A 1,368-nucleotide genomic window follows, 5' to 3' on the forward strand; every position below is an offset into this window, starting at 1 on the left:
GCGCTGCTCTCGGCGCAGCTGGCGGCGCTCGACCGCGCGACGGCGGCGGGCGGCGGCGGCACAGAAGCGGCGGAAGTCGGCGTACGACTCGGACGACTCGGAGCCGGAGGTGGGCGGCCGCGGGACTGCGGCATAAAGGACGGGGGGCGTCGTCGTTGGGGTGTCCCGCCTCTTTGCCCGTCCTTACTTTAGCAAATGCAATATATTGTCGGCGTGGCCCGGGCCGGCGCTGCATCGGCGATTTCGGAGCGGCTGTTGCTTCTGCTCTCTCTCTCTCTCTCTTTCACACACACACTTACACACACACACACACACGCGCGCGCGCGCACGCACACACAACACCCCTATCCAGGACGACTCCGACTCCGACGCGCCCGCTGACAAGGACAAAGACGAGGACGACGCCGCCTGGGCCAAGGCCGTGACGGCCGGCAAGATGAGCAAGGGCGACAAGCTGGCCGCGGTCGACCACTCCGCGGTGGAGTATCCCCCCTTCAGGCGCAACTTCTATATCGAGGTGCGGCGCGGCGTAGCGCCGGGCACGTGCTTTTTTGCCCCCTCTGCTTGGTCTCAAGAGAGTTTGCCGGAAAGATGTCTGCGACTTCGGCGTCGTAGCATATGTAGGGCGGCGCGTCGGCTGCTGATGGGGCAATCGCGGCGCTTGGGTGGCGGCATTTTGATCTATTTGCCCGCACCGCCGCGTCCCACGAGACTCGTGTGGGGTCATCAACCTGCCGTGCATTCTGTGCATCCCCTAGATGTCTCAATCACGTGCCGTGAACCAACCCCGATGCTGTTGCCCGTATTCGTGTCATTGCAGGTGCCGGAGATCGCCAAGATGAGCGACGAGGATGTGGCCAAGCTCAGGAAGGAGCTCGACGGCATCAAGGTGATCTGATCTGATCTGATCCGCCATGACATGAAGCTGCTCACGCCCTGGCGCCCGCGCGAGCTTTGGGGTCGGGGCGCACAAGCGCTGAGTGGCAGAGGCAGCCCCAAATTTGCTAGGTATTGACCCGACCGCCACGCCCGCGCCCGCGCCGGCGTCCGGACGCCGCAGGTCCGCGGCCGCGCGCCGCCGCGGCCGATCCGCACGTGGCACCAGGCGGGGCTGTACTCGCGGGTGCTGGATGCTATGCTCAAGAGCGGCTTTGAGACGCCCCTGCCCATACAGGCCCAGGTGTGTGTATTGTGTGTGTGTGTGTGTGTGTGTGTGTGTGTGTGTGCGTGTGTGTGCGTGCGTGCGTGCGTTGAGAAGGACGTGTTGTGTGAGGGCTCGAGCCCTTCTGTATGTCCACCCACTCATTCTTGCCCCTCAACTGTCAAACGCCACGGCACCCCCCCCCCCCCAACCCCCAGGCCCTCCCC

At 64.8% G+C, this 1,368-nt stretch overlaps 1 protein-coding gene across 1 annotated transcript in view; it reads left to right on the forward strand.

Moving 5' to 3' along the window:
* Positions 1–195: 195 nt before the first annotated feature.
* MNEG_16730 (ATP-dependent RNA helicase DDX46/PRP5) overlaps positions 196–1,368 on the forward strand; it is a gene marked incomplete at both ends in the record, with an annotated part of 2,089 nt that continues 916 nt past the window's right edge. The window contains 4 exons of the mRNA XM_014034800.1: positions 196–207; positions 353–517; positions 821–889; positions 1,061–1,180. Coding sequence (XP_013890254.1) covers positions 196–207; positions 353–517; positions 821–889; positions 1,061–1,180 — 366 coding nt within the window. The remainder of the gene's footprint in view (positions 208–352; positions 518–820; positions 890–1,060; positions 1,181–1,368) is intronic.

Source organism: Monoraphidium neglectum, assembly GCF_000611645.1.
Source record: "Monoraphidium neglectum strain SAG 48.87 unplaced genomic scaffold scaffold06721, whole genome shotgun sequence".
Taxonomy (NCBI): Eukaryota; Viridiplantae; Chlorophyta; class Chlorophyceae; order Sphaeropleales; family Selenastraceae; genus Monoraphidium; species Monoraphidium neglectum.